The 21,535-nt window shown below is 39.1% G+C and overlaps 1 protein-coding gene across 2 annotated transcripts in view; it reads right to left on the bottom strand.

Annotated features, from left to right (window-relative positions):
* Nucleotides 1-21,535, bottom strand: part of TMTC2 (transmembrane and tetratricopeptide repeat containing 2) — a 421,611-nt gene that overhangs the window by 231,768 nt on the left and 168,308 nt on the right. For both annotated transcript variants that reach the window (XR_824533.1, XM_010832028.1), the window contains exon 2: nt 19,821-20,391. Coding sequence is in view for 1 of the 2 variants with exons in the window: in XM_010832028.1 (XP_010830330.1) it covers nt 19,821-20,391 (571 nt within the window). In the remaining variant the exon portion in view is untranslated. The remainder of the gene's footprint in view (nt 1-19,820; nt 20,392-21,535) is intronic.

Genomic DNA, 21,535 nt, shown 5'->3' with positions numbered 1-21,535 from the left:
AGGCTCACCGGTCCCTGGGATTCTCCAGGCAAGAACACTGGAGTGGGTTGCCATTCCTTCTCCAATGCATGAAAGTGAAAAGTGAAAGTGAAGTTGCTCGGTCGTATCTGACTCTTAGCGACCCCATGGACTGCAGCCTACCAGGCTCCTCCTCCATGGGATTTTCCAGGCAAGAGTACTGGAGTGGGGTGCCATTGCCTTCTCCGTTTAAAACAGCCGGCTTTATTTATTCATTCCTTCATGCAACCAGTTGCCTCATTAAGATAAGGAAAAAAATATTACAAATCATTGCGAAAAAATCTGAAATAACTTTAAAAACAGCCAAATGTAAAACTGCACTTTAAAAACATCCTTAAACAATACTTACTAACTAAAATGTAATATTTATATAACATTCAAGACTGAAGATTGTGGCTTGATGAGTTTGAAAGAAAGGGAAAGAGATGCAAATTCATGTGGATCCTTACAGATTTAGTTATCCTGGAAAACTCAATCAGTACTTCTAGTGATGTTTGATTGCCAAGTGCTCTTCATTCAAACAAGACTTTCCCAGTGGCACTCGAGGTAAAGAACACCCCTGTCAATGCATGAGATGTAAGAGATGCAGGTTCAATCCCTGGGTCAGGAAGATCCCCTGGAGAAGGAAACAGCACTCCAGTAGTCTGGAGAATTGTCTGGAGAATCCCATGGACAGAGGAGCCTGGTGGGCTACAATCCATGGGCCTGCAAAGAGTTGGATACGACTGAAGCAACTTAGCACAGCATGCCTCATTCAAACAGAAGGAAATGGCCAATTTTCAAAAAGACAGGATGAAAGTTATAACACAGTAATATTGTCAAACTTTCCACTACCCCCCAACTGGCATTTACTTCTCAGCTGTTTCTTTTTTTTTTTCTTTATTTCAGTGACAGCTCCCCTTCATAATAAAAATGCTTGGCCTTTGTATAAAGAGGAATAAATAAATATCCTCAGCATCTCTTTCTTAATAATTTGCAAAAAAAAAAAAAATCAAGGAAGATGAAGAAAAATTCAAGTATCCTTCTACTACAAGTTAAATTTGTACTGAAGATATATTTTTACAGCTGTGATGAACTTCTAGAGCTGGTTATTCTTGGAAACTGCTTTCTGCTTACTTGGGCTTCCTTTGCGGGGAATTGTTACCAAAGTTTACTTTGCATGATTATTTTGAATGAATCTGGTATCCAGAGAATAGTAGAAGTGCTAAATTTGGACTTGAATTTACTTTCAAATTTTAGGGTAAAGGAGAGTCGACTAATACAGAGCAGTATTGGGGATACCTGCACGGTGAGCTCACTGGTACTCAGATAAAATACAGAGCAGAAAATGAGAGGAAAGGACTTGTGTTCTCAGGGTCACCTTAGGCAAATTCCACCACTCTAGATTTCCACCACTGTAACAGAAGAAGATTTATATCCTCTTGACAAAAGTATTAAAGATTCAGATAAAAATGAATGTGAAGGTCGTTAGTAAAATGCATATAGGAAACTGAATGAATGATACTAGTGTAAAGATATTATCCCAAACTTAGCCTCTATGGAGAGCATGTATGACTCAATTCACAGGGGTGTGTATATCAATTAAGGTGCTAAATAAAGTCAGCAAGCTATAAAGTCAGCAAACTGGCCAAATCTAGTGCACACATGTTTTTCAGATAAAGTTTTACTAGAACACAGAACATCCAGTTGTTTTCAGTAATCCCACAGAGTTAAACCGTTGTCATGGAATCCACGTGACAGGAAACATTTACTATCTGACCCGTTATACTGTTTGTAAAGGGTCAATATGAGCCTTTACAGAGGCTCTGAGACAGAGGATTCAATATGGAGAGTTCTCAGTCCAAACCACTGTTTGACACTTGACAACATTATTTTGTTTAGGCTTTTTTTTTTTTTTTCCTTTTTCAATTCCCCTACAGAGAATGGCGAGTTCAATTTGGTATTTCAAGAAAACATGCTATTTTTCTTGCATGGAAAAAGGATCAAAGTCAATTTCTAATTACATGCCTAAAATGACAGCACAGTTCATGTAAAATGACATAAGGAAACAATTATGTAGGATAGAATAGGGAATTAAGAAATAGAAAATATAATGGACTTCTGGGAGAATCCATTGAAGAAAATCAAGTATTTGGGTTTAGAAGATAATGAAAAAGATAACTTCAAACCATCATGATCAAAGGGAGATATGAAGATAATTTAAAGCAGATTTCTCTGAAAGGTGAAAGAAAACATAGAGCCCACTTCAGTTTGCAATAAATACTCAGTCCTCAAAAAATATTATTCTAAGTACTTGAGGATCTACTCTTCTGGGAATGAATGAAGTACTTCATATTGGCATAGTGATTCCATCTTTCCAATCAGATTATTTCAAAGACAAAGAAAGTTCATGATCTTACTTTTTAAAAGATTTGCAATGAAATTAATTTTTAATTATGGTTAAAAATAACATGATATAATGTGGTTTTTGAAGCATCCCAGAAACATCCATATTTGGAAAGTAAACCCTGGAGAGGTTCAATTGCTTGTCCACAATCACACACGCAGGTAGTGGCCGAAACTGTGAGAGCCCAGGCCTCCTGATTAGAGCTGCGGGATTGATGTCATTATGCCACACGGCCGTACTTTTCACAGCGTGCTCCCTTTATCTCTGAAATCACAACTTCTCTCAAATGTCTAACATTTTTCAGAGGCTCGACTGTAATTAACCTAGAAAAAGGCCACCAGCTGCATGCAAAGGTGTAGCTTCAAACAACCTTTATATAAATCTGATGTAAATCAGCAAATGTCTTAATGGCATATTAAATTTTTATAGAATCTTTCTCCCATAGTTAACTATGTTATTGCTCTTTTAAAACTGCTCAAAAGTAAATCTACCTCTAAGGAGTAAGCTGGGACATATTTTAAAGATGGCCATTTCTTTAAAGGGGTAAAGAAAGACTCCAAATTCTTTTCCAACTTTAAATATGTTTAGTTTGTCTAAAAATATGTTTCCTTTTTTTTTTAAAAGTTAAGGAATGGAAATTGAGTCTATCTTAGATTTTAAAAGCACCTTTACACTTTGAAAAAAATCCCTGGACACAGCTAAAAATAAGTCAACAATATGTACTTAAACACAACACAATTACTTCTGCATGTGTAAGACATCTGTAATCTGTAATACACAATGAGAGGCAAATATATGAAAAAGACTACAAAGTACTCAGATTCCTATTTCCACTATAAGCAATTGTTACTCATTCAAGAACCAAGAGCTGCATGTACTAAACACCCAGCCAAGAAAGCTACCAAATACTGATGTCAGATTCTTACTGCAGAAAATTACATTTGTGTAGGGACCTACAATTTATCACCATTTTCAAAAAAACAAAATAAGGATCCAGGCATTCTGACCCAAACATAGCCCCAAAGAAGATACCCTGATTACCCAAACACCACAACCAATTTGTTAAACAGTAACTAAGACAGGCAAGCATATTAGAGACACCAGTGAAAACATGCAGGAATCTCCGTAAGACTTAACCAACCACATGGATTGAGGTCACAACTTTTTTTTCTACAGATCTTGTTAAACTTGGAAAATCAAAAAGAAAATAAAAGTTAAAACAACACTACCTCTATGAAAACCAATAACTTTAGATCCAAACTCCCTCACTCTTAATTTCAAAATATGGAACTAAGATTATGATAATAGTTGCAAAAACTTGGTGAACACATTCAAAAGCAACATGAAAAATAAACTGATTTTATGATATGCAAATGATATCTCAATTAAACTGTTAAAAAATACAAAAAGGCCAACCTAACATGCGGCTATTTACAGTCTTTATTCCATTTATTGTAAATATTCAGATATTTCCCTTCAGAAATACTAAAAGTTTCTTAGTCTGGAATGCTGCCATGTTGGCGGTGTTACATGATACAGAGTTTATGCACACTGTTATCTCCAAAATAATTTGTAAAAATCAGAATTGCATCTGGCCTCAAAGGTTACGAGTACTGAATCAGGGAACCTAGAGCTCTATTTTATATAAATAGAGGGAATCTCAGATTCTAAAAGACACTCTTTACAATCCACATTCAATAAGGCCTGACACATCCTGTGCAAGGAGGACCTCCAAAAGACACACAGGCACTGGGCATCACAACACCGCTGGTCATTCTAAGCTGTATCATATTTCCAATGAAACTTATAGAAAAAGGTTTTTAATCTGAACTATAAAGCAAACTCTTTAGCACAGACTTATCTTTTCCCTTGTAAAGTCATTAGGAATGCATTGTCTATACACATAAGTTAATAAGGTTGATTAGCAATGACGCAGCAATATGAATTCAGAGTCAAACCAAATGCTTCAATGTGAACTGACTCCAGAAAATTCAATTTTGCATGCTTTGGAGATGCACCATGCATTATAGAACAGGTAGAGAAAATCACAAGGAGCCTCAGAAGCAAATCTAACCCAGCCCAACCTCAAAGGATGTATATACAAGGCCCCTCTTTTAAATCTGTTCAGTTCAGTTGCTCAGTCGTGTATGACTCTTTGCGACCCCACGAAGCTGTTCATCACCAAATCCCGGAGTTCACCCAGACTCAAGTCCATCGAGTCGATGATGTCATCCAACCATCTCATCCTCTGTCGTCCTCTTCTCCTCTCCTGCCCTCAATCTTTGCCAGCATCAGTGTCCTTTCCAATGAGTCAGCTCTTCATATCAGGTGGCCAAAGTATTGGAGTTTCAGCTTCAACATCAGTCCTTCCAATGAACACCCAGGACTGATCTCCTTTAGGATGGACTGGTTGGATCTCCTTGCAGTCCAAGGGGCTCTCAAGAGTCTTCTCCAACACCACAGTTGAAAAGCATCAATTCTTCAGTGCTCACCTTTCTTTATAGTCCAATTCTCACATCCATACATGACCACTGGAAAAACCATAGCCTTGACTAGATGGACCTTTGTTGGCAAAGAAATGTCTCTGCTTTTTAATACGCTGTCTAGGTTGGTCATAACTTTCCTTCCAAGGAGTAAGCATCTTTTAATTTCATGGCTGCAATCACCATCTGCACTGGTTTTGGATCCAAGAAAAATAAAGTCTGACACTGTTCCACTGTTTCCCCACCTATCTGCCATGAAGTGATGGGACTGGATGCCATGATCTTAGTGTTCTGAATGTTGAGCTTTAAGCCAACTTTTTCACTCTCCTCTTTCACTTTCATGAAGAGGCTCTTTAGCTCTTCTTTACTTTCTGCTATAAGGGTGGTGCCATCTGCATATCTCAGGTTATTGATATGTCTCCCAGCAATCTTGATTCCAGCTTGTACTTCCTCCAGCCCAGCGTTTCTCATGATGTACTCTGCATATAAATTAAATAAGCAGGGTGACAATATACAGCCTTGACGTACTCCTTTTCCTATTGGACAAACCGATGGTGGACATGCTATGCCCTTGCAGGCCAATGTGATGTAGATGAGCAAGCTCAGAGTATCAGTATCTCAATGCCTGTTACTCTTCTGGGATAGGAAGATGAAAAAGAAAAAGAGTATCCAGTACTTTTTCTCAAGGAAGCTTCTAAACTATCTACACACATGCACACTCAGTACTATTCATATAATGCCTTAAATAATCAGGCTACCTTTTACTTGAAGGAACACAAAGACAAGGATCTATACTGAAAAGGATCACTGCATTTAGAATTAGCATTGCCTTTGAAATCCAGCTTCACTGCATGCTAATCAATTCAGGGAGATTCACTCAGTCTCTTGTAAAATGGGTACAAACAATGACCCCACAGGGTCACTGTGACAGCTAAATTAGAAAGCAAATGTAAAATTCCAGGGGGCTCAGTGGTAAAGAATCTTCCTGCCAATACAAGTGATGCAAGAGACATGGGTTTGATCCTTGGGTCAGAAGATCCCCTAGGGGAGGAAATGGCAACACACTTCAGTATTCTTGCCTGGAGAATTGCATGGACACAGGAGCCTGGCAGGCTTCAGTCCATAGGGTCACAAAGAGTCAGACATGATAGAATGACTGAGGACACATGCGCACATAAATTCCAAGAAAGCAGTTTTGTCTGTTTTCTTCATTACTTTATCCTTGACACCTAAAAAGGCGCCTCATATTTAGAAGACACGTGGTACCTATTTTTCAAAAAATGAAAAGATAAGAAAGAATCTAGCAAACTTGTCACATGACAGGCACTGAGGGAGAAAAAAATGGAAATTGACTCTGAATCCAAATTAAATGCACAAGCGTGAAATGGTTTTCAGTTCAGTTCAGTCGCTCAGTCATGTCCAACTCTTTGAGACCCCATGGAATGCAGCACACCAGGCTTCCCTGTCCATCACCAACTCCTGGAGCTTGCTCAAACTCATGTCCATCAAGTCGGTGATGCCATCCAACCATCTCATCCTCTGTTGTCCCCTTCTCCTTATGCCCCCAGTCCCTCCCAGCATCAGAGTCTTTTCCAGTGAGTCAACTCTTCGCATGAGGTGGCCAAAGTACTGGAGTTTCAACCTCAGCATCAGTTCTTCCAATGAACACCCAGGACTGGTCTCCTTTAGGATGGACAGGTTGGATCTCCTTGCAGTCTAAGGGACTCTCAAGAATCTTCTCCAACACCACAGTTCAAAAGTACTCAGCTTTCTTTATGGTCCAACTCTCACATCCACACATGACTACTGGAAAAACCAAAACTTTGACTAGACAGACCTTTGTTGGCTCAGAGTCTTAAAAAGTTAAAAACAAAATTCTGGATGATCTGAGCTACTTAGTTGTCACTGTTAGAAATTTCTTTCACTCAAGACTCTTCCCTACCCAAAGGAACTGGGATAATATATTATCCATCTTTGTATTATTAGCAGCCATAAAATGTGTAATTGCATGTAGAAGTGTGTATCATTTGTATTTAACACTATTGTAGGTAAACAGCACTGTTCGCAAGACCAAATAATATGAGAATGACTGATTATTTCATCTTATTTGGATTTTCCATTTTAACCAAACCAGGAGCTTTGGTGTTAACTATGGAAAGAGATTCCTTCTTCCCTAGCTAGGCACTCTCTGAAATCCTTGGGCAAATTACTTCACTTCTATAAGCCTCACTCCTATAAGTTTCCTTATCTGTAAATAATATCTACTTTCATAGAATCCAACAAAGAAATGCATAGAAGACACTTTGCTAGCACACAGTAAGCCTTGATCAATGGTGACTGTTATCATAATTACCACCAGCTCTGTGTATATGCAAATGAAGGCTAATGAATTTAAATGGGGTATTTCTCTTCCTCTTTAAACAATATGGAAGTCAGCAGGGCTGCAGAGAAGATTACACTACAGAATGCAAGAGAATCAAAGACTACAAATTATCCTGTCCAAGAACCAGAAACTTTCAGCTGCTGCTTTGACAGCTTAAATTCAGCCCCTTTCTCACTTAGCCTGCCATTTTTCAATTGGCATCTCTGCATTTTCTCCTTTCTGGCAATTTTACCTCTGAAGTACCTTCATTTTTGGAACCATCCTCTCTTTTGACATTAGGGTTGTCACTCATTTGAATATTCATCCAACAGAAAGAAACTAAAGTCATATTGTATGGTCACAAGAAACTTTCAGCATCTTTAAGAAATGAGTGGCATCCTACAACATTCCTGGAATTGTGAGTCTCAGGGTGAACAGCGATTCACAAGCTGATGAGTCTACTGCTAATGCCTAAAATTTTTCTTGCTCCAAGTTTGCACAGTGGTGCCTTGGAGAGCTGGAACAGGGTGTCAAAGAACAGCCAAGCCAGTATTCATCCTCTCTACCTCTAAACCAATCCTAGGCTCAGTATCCTCAAACAGAAGATACTTCTATTGAGGGGTAATCTATTCCAAACATAATATCCTGTTAGTAAAGGACATTAATCAAATTAGAAAGAAAAATACACTGTGATTTTAGTCTCTTTGTGTTAAGCTTCTGTTAGCTACAAAAGTATATGTTCCATTTGAGGGAATTCCCTGGCAGTCCAGTGGTTAAGAGTCCACATTTCCACTGCAGAGGACATGAGTTCCATCCCTGGTTAGAAGAATAAGATCTCTAAGGCTATGCGGTGTGGCCAAAAAAAGAAAAGAGTAAGTTCTATTTGAAGGGCTTAAATCAAGCTGGAGCCTTAAATCCTGGAATGACTAATATAGCTAAAGAGAAAGTATCTAGGGGGAAATAAGAAGGCAGTCTTATTCATGACACACCTGAGGAATGGTACATGGTGGTGGTCCATTACAAGTCTCTAAAGTGGCAAATTCAAAATTATTTTCATAATCACAAGTTTGTTTTTTTCTGTAATTAAAGGCATGGAAGCAATGTGCACAGTGGTAAAAAGCACTGGATCTAGAGGAAGAGGTACTGTTAACTGTACACCCAACTAATTTCTCTGGACCCCAATTTCTGCAAAAAGAGATGGGTTAGCATATAGATAGATAATTTCTAATATCCCGTCCAGACCACAAAATCTTGTGTCTGTATGGAAATCTTACAATGTTTCATAATATTATATGGGGTATCAGACTCTCAATGTACATCAGTGGGTGTCAGACCCAGCTACTCATCAAAATTACAGGAAAAGCAGCTCTTTTACCCCTTTCCTGTTTACCCACTTCTGCTGCCCTCTAACCTTAAAAGAACATAATTACAAGAATGAGATCACTAAGCAACTGGAACTAACCCCTGACTTATGGTCTCCTGAATGCACACCCTGCCTTGTCTAACCTGTAGATTTTTTTTCCTAGATAAAGAGAAGAATGAAGAACTAAGCTGTTAAAAAATGACTAGCTCTCTACCTGCAACAGCCACCCGTCCAAGCCCTTCTAGCAATCCTGCAGGCAGATCACAGCGGGGTAAAATAACATCTGGAGAGAGAGTCAGTCTGCACACAACGAGGAATGATGCAAAACCGGCCTCTCCCCAGTACCGCACTAGTTCCCTTTAAACTTTGTCACAGCTGAGCAGACTCTACAGAGTTGGCCTCTGAACAGGAGTCCATCTTCTCCCCAGATTGCCAGCTTTTCTGATTAAAGCACTTTTCCTTTCTACTGACACTTGATTCTTGAATTATTGGCTTATGAGCGGCAAGGAGATGAACCTAGATTTGATAACAACAGCAGGAATTTTTTAGAAAGTAGATCTAAGAACTAAGATCCCACAAGCCATGCACAGTACACTGTGAGAGGAGGACATAAGTAAATAGTAATTTTTCCTGCTACTTCTCCACCAGCTCCTCCCTAACACTTCAAATAAATAAATAAACAAATAAGCAGAGCAAAATATCCTTATTCAGTAGTGTCCAGTTTGCAGCTACAATCTCCGATTTAAAAGTTTCCCCATGAGAGGCTGACAATCATTCCAGTTTGGAAACCCATAATAAACCCTAATGCTTAAACAGTCTCCATCTCCTACCCACCCTAGCTATTACCTGTCACTTAAACCATATTCTTAAATATTAGGTTTTTCAAACTCAAAACCAATCTTGTGCATGTGTGCTCAGCTGTGTTCGTCTCTTTGTGACCTCATGGACTATAGCCTGTCAGGCTCCTCGGTCCATGGAGTTTTCTAGACAAGTATACTGGAGCAGATTGCCATTTCCTACTCCAGGGGATCTTCTGGACCCAGGGACCCAACCCACGTCTCTTGCGGTCCCTTGCACTGGCAGGCAGATTCTTTACCACTGGCAAGTATAATCTCACCTATAAAACGAAAACCACTTTTAGCTATAGACTTTTCTCAGCAAGCCCAAGTTACCAGGAATTAAGTTCCTGTAAAAATAATTTGGTCTGAATGTTGTTAAGGCATTTGAAATATTTTATAAAATCTCTTGCAGCCAGAAAACAGTATTGCTTTAACAACAAAAATGCTGCCATCTCTGCTCTCCTTAGGAGGTAAGGAAATAAACTAAACTATGGAACAACAGCAATAACAACAAAAAGCAGCCTCAGTGCTTCCCTGAAAAGGTTTATTACAAGAGATTCTAGAATCAGCTGCCACAGTGTTGCCTGCCAGGCTAGGGAAGATCAAGAGAAGGCAAGAGATGCATGTTCACCCTTAGGTGTTAACATGCTTCCTCTTTCCCCAAAGAACGAGATGAACGCTGCAAGCTATTGCAGCCACTGCACCAATCTTCCTTACTATAAACCTTACGAAAAGCAAATATACAGCAAACAGGGTACTGGTAGGGAGCAGACCAGAAAAAGCTTGGATCCCCTCCACTTCCAGATACATAAGCAACAGCACCATCCTGAGCCTGAAGCGGTAAAGTCAGGCTATAAAATTATGAAATGATGGTAAGATATTATCAATGGAGAAAAATGAAAGAATGAGTATGTGTACTTATTTTCAAACAAAAGATAAATGATCAAATCAGTTGTTCAGAAGAATTTGCCTTGAAAAGGGCCTTTTTCTCAACATTCTTTAAATTGTCAGCACTGTTGAATAGAATAGCAAACACTTTGATCGACATTTCACCCAGCATCCCATAAGAAAAGTCAGAGCTAAGTCAACTGACTGCTCTGCAAAACAGACAGGAAGTTTACTTTTACAGAAACGCTAAGGAAATATAACAGAATGCTGTCGAGGATGGTGGTATCTACTACAGAAAACGAACCTGCCTGAGAATGTACATTTACTATTTTCATATCTGGTAATAATTTGGCAAGGCAAATATTATATTCCGTCGTCTCTACAGACCCTGTAGCTGATGTTCAGTACATTTAGTAATTTATCCAAAGTCACATCATTTAAATATAAATCTTCAGGATCCAATCCAAAGGCCTTTCTAAAATGTTCTTACCTGGATCTATACATGAGAAGATTAGCCAATCACCAAGTGCTACTTCAAAGTAAACATCACTTGCTTTCATAGTATTAGGTGTATTTAACTTTTTATCATACTGTTATAAGATTTTAAGAAATGTCACTCAATGGAACAGGTAAATTTTTGCCTGAATCTTCAAATTATTTTGAAGATTCTATGTAACTTGGAGTTTTCCATTTCATAAAAATTACAGAAATATACTCAAGCCACTCATACCTAGCTTTGATATAATCTGACAACATTATATAAACATGTATTCCTGCAGTTTATTCTGGTGGGACACGCCACACGCACACACACAGTACACCCTTTTATAAGGGGAGACTCGGGGTCTCAGGCATTAGAAACCAAGATAACGCCCTCAAAAGGCTGGCTTGGTACTGCTAACAAGTATAATGACGCAAAATTTACAAAATTAAAATGCTGAGGTGTTTTCCTGTTTGTTTTTGTTGCTTTTAGATATATAAAATGTAATTACTTCTAAGCTGTCACAACTGATGTTGTATATAAGCAATGACTACTAACTGTACTTCGTATGTGGTTATCTTTAATGATACAATAATGGAAATTGTGGATATATTTTTCATTTTCTTCACATACTAAAAACTAAGTCATTTATTTGTTTTTAAATGTGCTTCATTTTTCTCATGTTGTCCTTGCTGTTTTCTTTGAATCTTACATTAATTATAAGCAAAATGACAACCACACACCCAAATGCAGGCGCTGCAGATTCCCTTACTACAACAAAGAGAAGTATTATGATCTCTGCATTCTATTTGATTTCCTGAAATGAAATGAATAAACATGTGGAGAAAGAAAGAAAGTGTCCTCTGGAACAGAAACACTGACTTCACTAATGAAGGCCATAATTACTGAGGAAACATGTATTAAATTCTGAATTCATGCTATTCCACTTGATGCAAGAGTTGTAATCAGACCAACAGAGCATACAGGAGCCATCTGGGTGATGCAAAGTTGTAAAGACAAACCCTGAGAGCAAGGGCACGTCGACCTTCCTAGTACCAAATCATCGTAGACCTTTGTATTAGAAAGTGCTGTTGTTCCCTTTTCATTTCTTATTTTCCTTCTGAAGAAAGGAATACTGTGATCGACAGGTATGAAAATGGATATTAAAAAAAAACTTATCATACCATGCACCCTTTACCCTATTATCAATGATCAATGAATTTAACATTCAGTTTTATCCACCCCACCTCCCACCTGGGTCACACTTTTTAAGGACTCTCTAATGCACTCCAGAAATCTGGCTTTCTATAGCTTATATTTCACTTGAGAAATAAAAGAAATCCTAAATTAGCATTTCCATCGTTGCAGGCCTTTAAGACAGGAATCTGACTTCTAGGGTTTCAATGACAATGGGTTTCAAAATGTGCAAACCACGTCATTTTCCGTGAAATTGACAGAACCCAGTTGAATATGAGTAACCTGACAATCACGAGATCCCCGTCAGTCAATTTGATTCCTCTGAGGCAGCAGGTTATCAAAAATTGAACCGAGTGATGTAATACGCATCCCAGACAGTGTTATGAGAACAGCAGAGATGATTTCAATGAGACTCATTATTTATTCATCACAAGGTCCAATTTGCGTGTTATTTTCACTGACGGTGTACTCAGTTAACTGGTTGAAATTCAGTGCTGATAGAGTGTTTTATTCCATACTGTAAAAAGGACCCTTTTAATTTTTTTTTCTGTCTTCCTGTATAAGAGTACAAAACAAAGAGAGATTTTGTGTTTGTGGCCATTCATGGTAATATCTGAACACCATTTAGCAAAGCTGAAAGAGCAGACATTGGAGAAAGCCCTTAAGGACTCCTTGTTTTTTTCATTAGGAGTGTATAATAACATGTCAAATATTACAGAGTAAAAAGTAAAACAATATTATTATTCAGAAAATAACTACTTTTCCTTTAAATGCTATAGAACGAGATAAACACTGATAGGAAACACAGAATGAGATATAACCTCCACTTCTGAGTCGGATCCTTAGTCTCATCACCCAAGGGACCTTCTCTAAGGTTCAGGGAAAGAACAGGAAAGAAAGCTCTCCCAACAGGCAAGAAAGAGCTGGCCTGTACATTCTTGGACTCTTCACATGGACCAGTCCAAGGGCTAGCACATTTGAAAACCATGCATCATCTCTCATCAATGCTGGGGTCACATCATATCTTAAAAGGCCCTGACATCATTAGACACAGTAGCTATCTCAGTTCGCCTTTCCTAATTCATTTTACTAAGTTCATGTGCTTTATGTATCTGCTGAAAGGAGTGCTCAGTGCTCCTCAGTAACTTCCTCTGAGTTTCCCTCAAGAAAATGCTCACCCACCAGTTTCCACATTTCCCCACCTCTCTAATTATAAATACCTACATCCAAACAATCCTTCAGGGCCCTGCTGACGTACCCTGCCCCAGAAGGTGCTTCCCATCCCCTCAGCTGAAAGTCACCTTCCCGTCCTTTCAGCTGCCCTCCGGCTCCAAGTGCCTGACAGCCCTCACCACTCTTCAGCTTGAATTACATGTACTATTCTCAACTTCCTACTACTCTCAAATGTCCTTAAGATCAGAATTTTATTGATTCATCTTAGATTCCTCACATCACCTACCACAGTGCCTTGCACAAAGATGAACCTTTTAAAAAATAATCATAATTTGTGATAAGATCGCTGTCCCAGGTATTAACACTCTAATGCTAGCATCACAGAAACTTGCAAGAATAGTCAGTTTCCCAATTTTAAATGACTTGACTTGAATCTAAACAGCAAGCAGAATACAGAATCATCTCAAATCAGCTGAGTGAAGAAGGCAACCTGCAGGAATAAAATACCCTATTAATCTTTGACTTTTAGAATTGAAAAATATTTCTGAACCTCGACTTTATTTGTAGTATTATCTGGTTAGCGGTCTTGGCAGCTGTTCAAAGTTTTAAAGTACTACAGGTCATGAATATTAAACGCTACAACAAGTTTACTGGGAGGAAATCCAAATTCATTTGTAAGTGCATGACAAATAGTCACCCCCTCCAGTTTCAATAATGCAAGGAAATACTGTGATCAGAACCAGAGTTCCTTGCTATATCTAGATTCTCACAAAGTCAAGTGTAAGACAAATGAAGGGAAAGACAATTTTCAGAAAGCAAGAACACTACTTGAAGCAGAGTGGCACAGATGGTGCTTAAAGACAATCAGAATCAGCAAATATATCCTATTTCATTCAAGGCAATGGATATGAGGGTCACATCTTGAGTAAAACCACAATCTGGTCTAGAAAGAAAAGGGACGAAGCCATAAATAATAACAGATTCTGCTAATGCCATCCAAGCAGCTAATCAAGTTAAAAAAGCACATGTGGATCCAATGTGCAAATATCTGCAGGCTATACACTGGTTTTTCTGTACGTGGGGAGCCACACAACATAGTCTGATGTACAAAAGCACCACATTTAACGTCTTCACTGTTCAGACAGTGATGAACCCAAAACCTTCAACAGAATATAAGCCCCAGCCCTGGGAAACCATTTTCAAAATATGCCCAGTAAATGGTTTGGAACTATGCAACTATTTGCTAGTGTGGGTCAGATGGTTGCATCCCATTATAGAGCCAAGCATACTTAATACCCAAGATAAAGGTAAACTTGCTCACCACAGGCAATTTCCCTCCATCACATCTGGCTTTGCATTAAAATAAAGTTTTGCTAGACAGAGACAACTTGTTTTTCAAAAGTGGCAATGACTCCCTATCCCTCTCTAGTAATATTGTGTCTTTATCTTGTTTACATGAAATAGAGCCACGAGATTTCATTTGAAAAAAAGGTGGCTATCCAGATAATACATCTTGGAAACAACTACGGTAAAATAAATACTGTCATCTGTAGAGAAAGTCTTAAAATACCAAACCCAAAGGGCTTCATTTTCCAAATTATTTTGGGCTATAATTACAATTGTTACACTCGCTTTCAGATTTCCTTTCCTTTTTAATTTTTTTCCACCTGTAACTGAATAAGTGATTATGAGGCTAATAAAGGGGGAAAAAAAGATATTTCCACATTAAAACAGTTAACAGATGTTAAATAAGCACAGAAAATGGCCACTAGGCAAGCAATGACTGATGTTGGGTAAGTAAGAAAAATGTTGCCTTTACTGATTTTATTACCCATGTGCCTCCTGGGATCATGGGAGACTTGTAAAGTATTTTGTGGGCAGATAAAAGTCTAGCATTTATTTGCAAGGCTAGTTTAAGTGTCTTTCAAGGGTTCCCCATCCCCCTTACATTTTGACAACATAAAGCCAAGTAAGTGAAAACCATCTAAGAAAGGCTAAAATAGGCATTTGTTGAGAGGTCAAGAAAACTTATTTTTCAACATTTTTCTGACATGCATCTCTTCCAGTCCCACCTTCCAGACCTCCCTAATCAGGAATGAAATCCTCATCGTAGAAAGGAGAAGGTATAACATTTCACTTTAGCACTGCAGGCACATCTGTTTCAAAAGTCAGCCTTTAAGTGTGAATTCAGTAATTCACTGGGGAAGCCCACATATTTAATCTCTTACAAATCCTCCAATTTTTTCCCTAAGTATTGAAAACTGTATTATTTCATGTTATACTTAATCATATTATATACTCAATCATATTATTTCAAAAGTCATTATTCTCTTGATAAGCATTTACTAACTAAGCTAAATGTGCTAATACTTTTGGCATATTCAGAACAGTGCACAGGAGATATGAACACTACATGGTTCTGCGTGTCGGTGTGCCCATGTGTGCGTTCAGTTGTGTCTGAGTCTTTGCAACCTCGTGGACTGTAGCCCACCAGGCTCCTCTGTCCATGGGATTTCCTAGGCAAGAATACTGGAGTGGGTTGCCACTTCCTCTCCAGAAGATCTTCCCCACCCAGGGATCAAATCCATGTCTCCTGCACTGCAGGTGGATTCTTTACCACTAAGCCACCTGGGAATCCCATACGTGGTTACTAAATACTAAATAAAATATCTACAATATTCTGGGTACTTACTATTTCCTTATTTCCTCTGCAGAACTACAGAAATTTTACAAGTCATATGGACATAGGCATCATTTGCTTGAACCTGAGCAGTCAAAAAAATGGCAGCCGAGAATTCTGACCAAATCCAGTCATCCCGAGAAGGCTGTCTGGCCCAAACAGGGCATATTTGTTCTTAAGTAACCAATATTAAATAACAGGAGATGTCACAGAAAATCCAGATGGAAGTCTTAGAACAACCTTAACCTCTCCCAAACAGAACCCTGTACTTTCTTATTGCAATGACGGGATGGAGGGAAGTCCCAGGGAGGGGACGTAAGTCCTGTCCCTACAGTTCCTTCTGCCTGATCCTAGTAAACGTTGACTTTAGGACATTAATCTGACAAGAAGTACAGAATCAAAACATCTGACATTACTAAAGAAACATGAAGGGAGAAGCTGAGTGTGATCACTATGAGAAAAACATTACTGACAAAACTATAAAAATGGAGAGACTGCCCCTCTAGTTTTAATCATTTCCAACTTGAGGAGGACCACCATTTTTAGATTTTTGAGCATTTGGCTAGTTCTTTGGTTTGCATAATAGAGCTAAACATTTGTGCACTGGGTTTTTCTGTTTACATATAAATTCTGTTTTAATAAGGCAGGGAAGTTTATTTCATCTGGCAAACTATGATAACTCTGATGTAGAGTTAATTAGTAAGACATTCAAGATGTATTCGTTTAAGGTTGAAAAGTCTTTTAATCCACTTCCTTCAGAGTCTCTTCTAACTTACCCCAGGCATAGAAATACATATATTTTAAAGACATAATATGAAATTTTTCTATAACTTCCATATGTAATCTATGCCAGTGTTTACAAGCTCTGTAGTCATGAAATTCTAAATGGAAGTTTTTGCTTAAATATTCATGCTTCAGGTTCAGTTGATTCCTAATTCATATGCTTTCAAACCACTGGAAAAGTTTGGCCATCTCTTTCTTGAAATAAAGAATTATAATTTCCATTGATGTTTCTTCTTTCCCTTCAACTAATATGCATTAAGTGCCTTCCAAATACCGGGTATCCAGTTCACAACAACAGAGAAGGTGATGTCACCCCACTCCAGTACTCTTGCCTGGAAAATCCCATGGACAGAGGAGCCTGGTGGGCTGCAGTCCATGGGGTCACTAAGAGTCAGACATGACTGAGCGACTTCACTTTCAGTTTTCACTTTCATGCATTGGAGAAGGAAATGGCAACCCACTCCAGTGTTCTTGCCTGGAGAATCCCATGGACGGGGGAGCCTGGTGGGCTGCCGTCTATGGGGTTGCATGGAGTCGGACACGACTGAAGTGACTTAGCAGCAGCAGTTCACAACAAACACCATACAATTTCATATAATCTTCCCAACCTCTCCAGGGGAGAACATGATCTCTACTCTGACATGAAGAAACAGGTCATTGAACTAGTTTAAGGTGACTCACTCAGTGCAAGTTAAGATTCAATGCTTATTATTTCCTTCTCTACTGTGGAGTCATCTACTTTCTTTATTCATCTTCATACCCTTACAGTGTAACATCACTCGACAGTCACAAATATGTCTTCTAGTTCTAGGGATTCCATTTTCTGGGTGACCTTCACATCTCTGGTTCTCTACACCTCAGCTGGAGACAAGGGGCCAGGCATAGACCATCTCCAGGTTTCTCACAAATCTATAAAATCTATTATCCAAATGCCCTCATTAAGCCCACAAGGCCAAACCTAAGAAAAAAGAAAAAGCTAAGCTGAGATAGCAACTATCAGATGAAGGGTATTGCTGCCATGACTAACTTCCTTGCCCACAAGGAGTGGTTCAGACAGCCTGGGTAAGTTTCCATTTGAGAACTTCTCAAGACACTGAACATTCAAAGCATTAAGTCCTTTCCCATAGGATGGGGAACTTTGTGCCCGACTCTTTGCGACCCCATGGACTGCAGCCCACCAGGCTCCTCTGTCCATGGGATTTTCCAGTTAAGTATACTGGAGTTGTTTGCCATTTCCTTCTCCAGGGGATCTTCCCGACCCAGGGATCGAACCCAGGTCTCCTACACTGCGGGCAAATTCTGTTAATCTGTCCTATGGCAATTTAATTATTAGTGCAACCAAAGAACTTAGATGGAAAGAAAAGTTTTCATTCCTTGCATTAGTGGCAGTTCTCATTTTCTTAAGCAGCAGCATGAGTAATGCTGCCAAATTAAACACAGGATGCCCAGTTGCACTGTACTTTCAGATAAACGAAAATAATTTTCTATTATAAATATGTCCCAAATATTACATGAGACAAGTTTACAGTAAGGAGCTCTATCAGCAACTTTATCCTGAAAAATAAGCTTAGAGAACCAAAAATTTCTCAGAAGAGAACTTCAAAAACGCTAAAAGCAAGTCCTAAACTGACATATCAAAATAATTTCCTAATTTATGAAATGGTAAAATGAAAATTCTGCAGAAGAAAACACAGTGCTTCACAGGCTGTCAAGGTCTTAAAACACCCAATCTGCATCCCCAAATAGCTCTCACCCTGCAAAGGACAAGGACCATGACTTATTCTATTTGTATTTCCAGTACAACAAGAAAACTTGCTATTGTTGATGATGTGGTTTTAAAAAGAAAAAGACTGTTCTCCCTAATTTTCTTTGAATGAATATTTAAAATTGATTTGAAATTAAGAGCTTGGCTTTCAAACCTACATTGTGTTCAAAGCACCAAATCCGAATTAGGGTTCTCAAGTTTCAGCAGTTAATTGAAATCACAAAAGAACTTCATTAACCACTTGATACTTGAGTTCTAAGTAAACTCCTTGTTTCCCCACAGAGCAGAAGTACAGCAGTAATTACTCTTCCCAAGTTTAAAAAAAAAAAAAGTCATTTCAAAATAAATGTTTCTATTTCCCTCCATTTCGTTCTTCAGTTCCTTCCCAATTCGATTTTAAGTAAAATTAGGAATTGAGAGGAAAAAAGTAGTAAAAACTACAACACTTGACAGTTTTCTCAGGGTCAGTATCCTAAACCATTATACTCCTTGCTGAAGAGTATCCAAAAGGATAAAGGAGCTGGTCTGAATCATGTCTGAGGTTGCAGGCACTGGCCAAGTTCAGTCTTTTACTTAAAGGCAAGGCAAGGATGAGTTTATCGTGAGGGAGGGAAGATGTGGATATGAGAAGCAGGCAGTTTCTCAAGATGCACTAGTCCACTCAAGGCATTCCCTTAACACACCAGCAGGAAACTGCTCAGTCCTCTTCAAGTACTTGGGATCCAAAAGCGCTTCAGTGACCTTCAAACTACACTGCATTTGAAACCACTGAGGGAGTTCGGAAGAACACATATTAAGCCCTGAGGTCTTAATTGGCCTCAGGGCAGAACTTATAATAGCCAATTTCTGTTTTGACTCTTCTATTCTTATACACTACAACAAGGAAAAGGTGAATATGACTCATTATTTAAGAATGTGACTTCCCAAAGCACAGCAGAGGTTTGTTTTCCAAAGTCAGCTTAGGAAAAGTAATATTAACAAATGGCAGAGGATTTCCTCTTTCCAGAGTGGAGCACCCAGCTCACTGATCAGCTGTGTTATTTTTTCAAACACCTATTACAGGCAATTTATTGGATTACAGGACTTGGACTGAAATAAAGGAGTAAATGATAAATAAATAAAGATGCATATTCTTTACAAGGCAGAACTGTCCTTCTACCCTCTTGGGGATTTCCTCTTGGAAATCATGAAACTAAGTTAAGAAACCTGAGAAATAAAATAATCAGAGACTGATACCCAAGTTAGTAGGAAAGGTCAGAGAGGACACTTCCACCTCCCGAAGATCAAAAAGTAACTTACTTTAAATTCTCTCTGAAAAGGAATAATTTGTTTTAAATGGGGAAAAGGGATCAAGCAGGGAGAGAACTCAGTAACCCAATGCTCATGCCCAACAATCACTTACTTTGTAGATGGTGGGTAAGATCTGTTTCATTTTCAGTCTGTGAAAGACAAAGACATCATAAACGGCGGAAACTGCCAGGACCGTGACTCCTTGCTCCTTCCATAACATGCTGCATCCGGCGCACATTCCCGTCCCCAGGAACCAGCCCCAGGTCCTGGCCGAGGAGCCTCTTGTAGAACAGTGTTTCATGTAGCAGAGCAAGGAGAGGAGGAAGAAGAAACTGGCCCCCACGTCAGCCCGGCCCACGATTCCTGCCACTGCCTCCGTGTGGATGGGATGAGAGGCGAACATCAAGCCAGCCATGAAGGTCCAGTATCCGTCCCCAAGGAGGATCTTAGAGAAGTTTGTGAAGAGACCGGTGACCGCCGCGTGCAGCAGCACGTTGACCAGATGGTAGCTCCAGGGATTCAGCCCTCCGATGGCATGGTTCAGGCGGAAAGAAAGAGTGCAGAGGGGCCGGTAGGACTTGTGGCTGCCGCTGTGGGTTAGCAGGGTCCCCCAAAAGTCATTGTAGAAAATGTGGGTCCAGGGGGTTTCTGGGAGAAGGTCCTGGTTCGTCTTGATAGCACGGCTAAAAAACAATGTCAGAAAAGAAATCAAATGTAAAAGAAAAAAAAAAACACATTGCTAAAATATACTGCTGAAACATCGCCTTCCCGCGTAGCTTTCTCTTCACGTGGTTTTAGATGGGCTTCCAGGTGTACGTGATTAATGCAAAAAAGCCTTAGAGCAGCTTCACAGGGAGACTGAACTCAGATCCTCCCCTTCACACTTACTAGGTGCCACAATTAGGGTTGTATTTCTTCTCCGCAAAAGTTTTTCTTCTTTGTTTGAATGCAAATACCTTTGGAGAATGAATGCAGAGTTTCCATCCCTTAGTAAAAGCTTAACAAAGAAGTTGTCAAACAACTGCCCTTCTATGGCATGATGGCTAGTAATGCAGATCTCAGGTACCAGGCTGATATAAGGCCTGAGAATTGGCATTTTTTAAGAAGCAAAGTCTCAGGTAATACTGATGTAGGGGATAGACTTAGAGGAAGGACTAGCTCTGTTAGTAGAAATAAATTTTATATAGAATCTCTGCTCAGGGAAATGATTCACATACATGAGGATCACCTGGGGATCTTGTTAACAGGCAGGCAACGGTTCTAATTCAGTAGGTCGAGGAGGAGCCCAAGATTCCACATTTCTAACTCTTGTAATTGTTCATTTATCTTCTACGCAGAAAAGCAAAGGACACTGCTTTGCAGATTCATGCATGTTCTGGAAACCTAGTGCAAGGAACATCTTGTCCCTGTTGGCTGTTGCTATTACTATTCTACGAAGACTGTATTCTAATCTACAGAAAGGCCCTTATTAAATTCAGCCTGACCCACAACTTCTGAAATCAGGTGCACCTGGGGAGTAGAATGACCCCCGTTACCATTAATGTATGTCTATGCCTGTTTTATCTACTCTGCCAAACACTATTCTAGTCCTTCTACATGTATTATCTACTTATGAGAACTAGCTGACTTTTCTAGATATTCAATAAAAGGCAGAAGATCTGTTAGAATCATGTTTTAAGAAGTACTCAATGTGACAGACAGTTCAATGTCTATCCTCCCCTTTTCCCACACTTATAACATCTTTAGTTTTCAGCTGGGTCCTCTGGGAAAAAAAAAAAAAAAGATCATTTCCTATCTTCCTTGGCTGTTAAATATGGTCAATATGAC

This window comes from Bison bison, unplaced genomic scaffold, assembly GCF_000754665.1.
Source record: "Bison bison bison isolate TAMUID 2011002044 unplaced genomic scaffold, Bison_UMD1.0 scf7180017864535, whole genome shotgun sequence".
NCBI lineage: Eukaryota > Metazoa > Chordata > Mammalia > Artiodactyla > Bovidae > Bison > Bison bison.
Note: the sequence above shows the minus strand (reverse complement) of the source record. Positions and strands in the feature narration are given on the sequence as shown.